This window comes from Cyprinodon variegatus, unplaced genomic scaffold (genome assembly GCF_000732505.1).
Source record: "Cyprinodon variegatus isolate N-32 unplaced genomic scaffold, C_variegatus-1.0 Scaffold1847, whole genome shotgun sequence".
Lineage (NCBI taxonomy): Eukaryota > Metazoa > Chordata > Actinopteri > Cyprinodontiformes > Cyprinodontidae > Cyprinodon > Cyprinodon variegatus.
The window spans coordinates 5,472-8,940 of record NW_015152300.1 but is presented as its reverse complement, the minus strand read 5'-3'; the positions used below and the strand labels follow the sequence as shown (position 1 = coordinate 8,940).

Here is a 3,469-nt window from a genome sequence, read left to right as displayed (position 1 = left end):
TTTCTCAAGTTCCACAAATCAATAAAACTCTCTCCTGCTTCTTTACAGAACTCCAATCAGAAGCTTTCGCCTGTTTTAGCGTAGATAATATATTTTTTAATTTGGACTAGTTTCGTAGCCCAATAATAATTTATTTTAGCGTCTTTTTTTCTCGCGCACATACAGACTAGAAAACACGCAATCAGAAAGAGAGAAGGCGGAACTTAAGGCAGAATAATCAGAGAGTTAAACCGCGCAACACAGTTGATGCGCTGCTATGTGAAAGGGACAGGAAAGAGCAGGCAGCTGCAGCTACCAGGCAGAGAAGCTGCGAGAGGAAAAGAAGCGGCTGCGGTATAGTAAATTATAAACATGTTGTTTACATCCAATTATTGGTAGGGACAAATAGGTCCTTCCAAAATTTTGGTAGGGACATGTCCCTATGGTCCCTATGCAAACCTACGCCCATGTTTTATACTTACCTAGGGGTGGAGGTAATGGTTATAGGGGTGGAGGTAATGGTTATAGTTGCGTGTGCAGCACTTTGGAACATTATGTAGTTTAAATGTTCTACAGTATATAAATAAAGTGGCTTGGATTGGATTAAATGTAATAGCTAACTTACTGATCATGTAAATTTTGAGTAACATCAGACTTGGTGCAGATAAAGTGGATGTGCCGACATTCCCCTCCATTTCCAAGGAGGCTGCTTGCACTTTTTAGGATATCCCAGGATTCTCTTTCTGCTGCTGCTCGGTTGATTTCAGATACAATCCATACAGTTGAACAGTTTCCAACAATCTGAGGTGATATATGCATAGTAATTAATAACTCTACTACTAAAACAACAAGTAGTACTATTAATGACAGCATATAATCAGGCTTCAGTCAACACGTCAATAATAAAGTATATATTACCCCTTTCCACATCTCATCTCTGCTTTTGTTTCGGTCTCCATTTCCTGGAAGGTCCACCAGTGTGACATGTTGTAGAAAATTTGTATTTGGCACCCTGACAGTGACACACTTCACCAGTGGCCAATACCACCTTTTTACAACCTCATCTCCTTCTTGTTTTGTGTCACTTCGTGTGTATTTGATCATCTTTGCAGATAGAGCTTCAGCCTGCAAAACCAAAAAAAGATTGTATGCATTGTGAAAAAGTCAGTTTTAGAACAGGGCATCCTTTCTTGCCTGGAAGACTGTCAGAGAGTCCATGGTCATGAAAAATTAGCTTTGATGTTGACAGGAACACTGATGCTCCTTCTTCCAGATGGTGCAATGTGCAGACTCATGCCAATAATAAACACACGCAGGTGTTAAATGCTGCAGTTGTTAATTAATGTCTCCAAACGAAATTCTCTAAACCGGAGATCTTCAACAGGTGGTCCGCAACCCCCAGGGCTCCACTGAGATACTGCATGGGAGTCGCGAAAGTTTTGGTTGATTAGACTTTATTTTCATTCCTCCCCTGCAATTTTTTTCCACTACAGTAATTGAAATGTCTTTAAATCCACATTAAAATGAATTCAACACACTTTAGTAAACAGATAAATGGAGGCAGAAGATGTCTTTCAGTTATCAATTCACACATTCAGCGACACACAGGAGCTCTTTCAAGCTGGGCACTGTTTCATTCACAACACCTGTCCCATCAACCAGGAATCAGAATCAGAAATACTTTAATAATCCCAGGGCCAAATTACTTTCGTTACATTCTGTAATAGAGTGACTATAGGACCAGTTTAATATAACACAATTTGATACAATATATATAATTAGGGGTTCACCGCTTCATCTTGCCATCAGTTTGGTTGTCCTTGGCCTGGAAAACGTTGAAGACCCCTGCTCTAAACCTTAAATCCTCCTAAGAGCTCTGCATGGTTAGAGATTTTCATTTATTTGTGACTATTGGAAAGGGTCAAGGTAAAAAAAATGATTCTGTTTTAGCAAAAACCATGAAGAAATAGATTATAAACTACCAGTTATGAGTATTATATGGAAAAAGGTAATAGCCCAACTTGAGTTCCCCCATTCAGGACCACTTATTAAAGTATTTCCGTTGAAACCTCCTTTTTAAGCTTGTTAAGCTTTAAATAATTTGATCTGATGGCAACAGATGATGGCACAAGAGATCACCCTCTCCACCACAGACTTATAGAAGATATTCAGCATCTTTCTTCGAACACTGAAGGAAATAAGCTTCTTCATGAAGTACAGTAAAGTACAATTAGCTCTTTCCATTCCAGACTGTTCCCAATCCATTGTCCAGGTAGACACACAAATATTTATGCTCCACCTCCACTTATTCTCCATTGATCATAATGGCGTTTGACCTGTTCTAGTTTTATTCTAAAAATGACAATAATCTCCTGTTAAATACAAGATGATAGTTTTCACACCATGCCAAAAAGCAGTCCACCAGCTTCCTAAATGGAATATAATTTTTTGTTAAATCATACATCAAATGCTCTGCCCCTAGTCAGGGCTAGTGACCTTATTACGGCTCCACAATATGAATCTTAGCAGATCTTACTATAATCATGTAAACCATCTGTCACGAAACATTAGACAAATAATTAACACATATTTTTCTTACTGATTCACATGTCAAGGTTTTTCGTATCGATTGACGAAATTCTGGAATTTCCCTGAAGTATTTGTGATCCATGAGTTGCTCAGTAGTTTTCCATTTCCAGTCTTCCCCATAAATAGCAGACAGTTTTTCAACAAGATCATGATATTCATCATTATATTCTTCATCTTTCTCCTGATCTTCGTTATCCTTAAGAAATTGATCTCTGTTGCTCAATTCATCTTCCCACTCCTGAAAAAGGGGTGATTTTATTATGAAGGTGTGAAAGAAATGTATTTAAAAAGTATTTCAAAAGAAAGAAAAATATATCTATAGTTTACCTCTTTTGTGATGAACTCAATCTCTGCCTCATATTTTTGGTTGAGCCTGTTAGCCTCCACTTTGATCATGACTGAGGTACAGGCACTGAGACTTCCAGATGGTAAAAGCCTTTCCTCTTCAATGACAGCATTTATCAAAGATGTCTTTCCAGCTCCTGTTTTCCCAAAGACTCCAACCAGCTCTCTTTTTTCTGTCTCCAGATTCATTATTTTAGTCCTGTTCAGAAACTAAACTTTTAAACCTTGAACAACCTTTCAAATTCAAGTAAAAGCTTAGGGTAAACTTTGAAGCATAGCTTTGTATTACTTTAATATATGCATGCATAATAATATGGATGAATTTTTTAATACATCATTATGGTTTATATTTTTAAAACAAATTACCAAAATGTCCACAATGCAATAGTTTTTCATTAATTTGATAAAAATATAAAAAATATATTATTAAGTATTTGATTGTACACATAAATTATGTAGCATTAAGATTTTATCCAAAATAGAAATAATTTTAAACAAATTTATCATATAATTTTAGGTTCTGGTTTTGTTGGGATCCAGAGGTTTGCCCTCCAGA

At 36.7% G+C, this 3,469-nt stretch overlaps 1 protein-coding gene across 1 annotated transcript in view; it reads right to left on the bottom strand.

The window, feature by feature from the left end:
- The window catches only part of LOC107104686 (nuclear GTPase SLIP-GC-like), a 6,882-nt gene extending 3,741 nt beyond the window's left edge, over nt 1-3,141 (bottom strand). Inside the window, exons 1-4 of the mRNA XM_015404742.1 lie at nt 2,896-3,141; nt 2,579-2,806; nt 898-1,104; nt 605-780 (exon numbers count right to left, since the gene is read on the bottom strand). Of these exons, the coding sequence (XP_015260228.1) occupies nt 605-780; nt 898-1,104; nt 2,579-2,806; nt 2,896-3,102 (818 nt within the window). The 5' untranslated portion in view covers nt 3,103-3,141. The remainder of the gene's footprint in view (nt 1-604; nt 781-897; nt 1,105-2,578; nt 2,807-2,895) is intronic.
- Between the last annotated feature and the right edge of the window lie 328 nt (nt 3,142-3,469).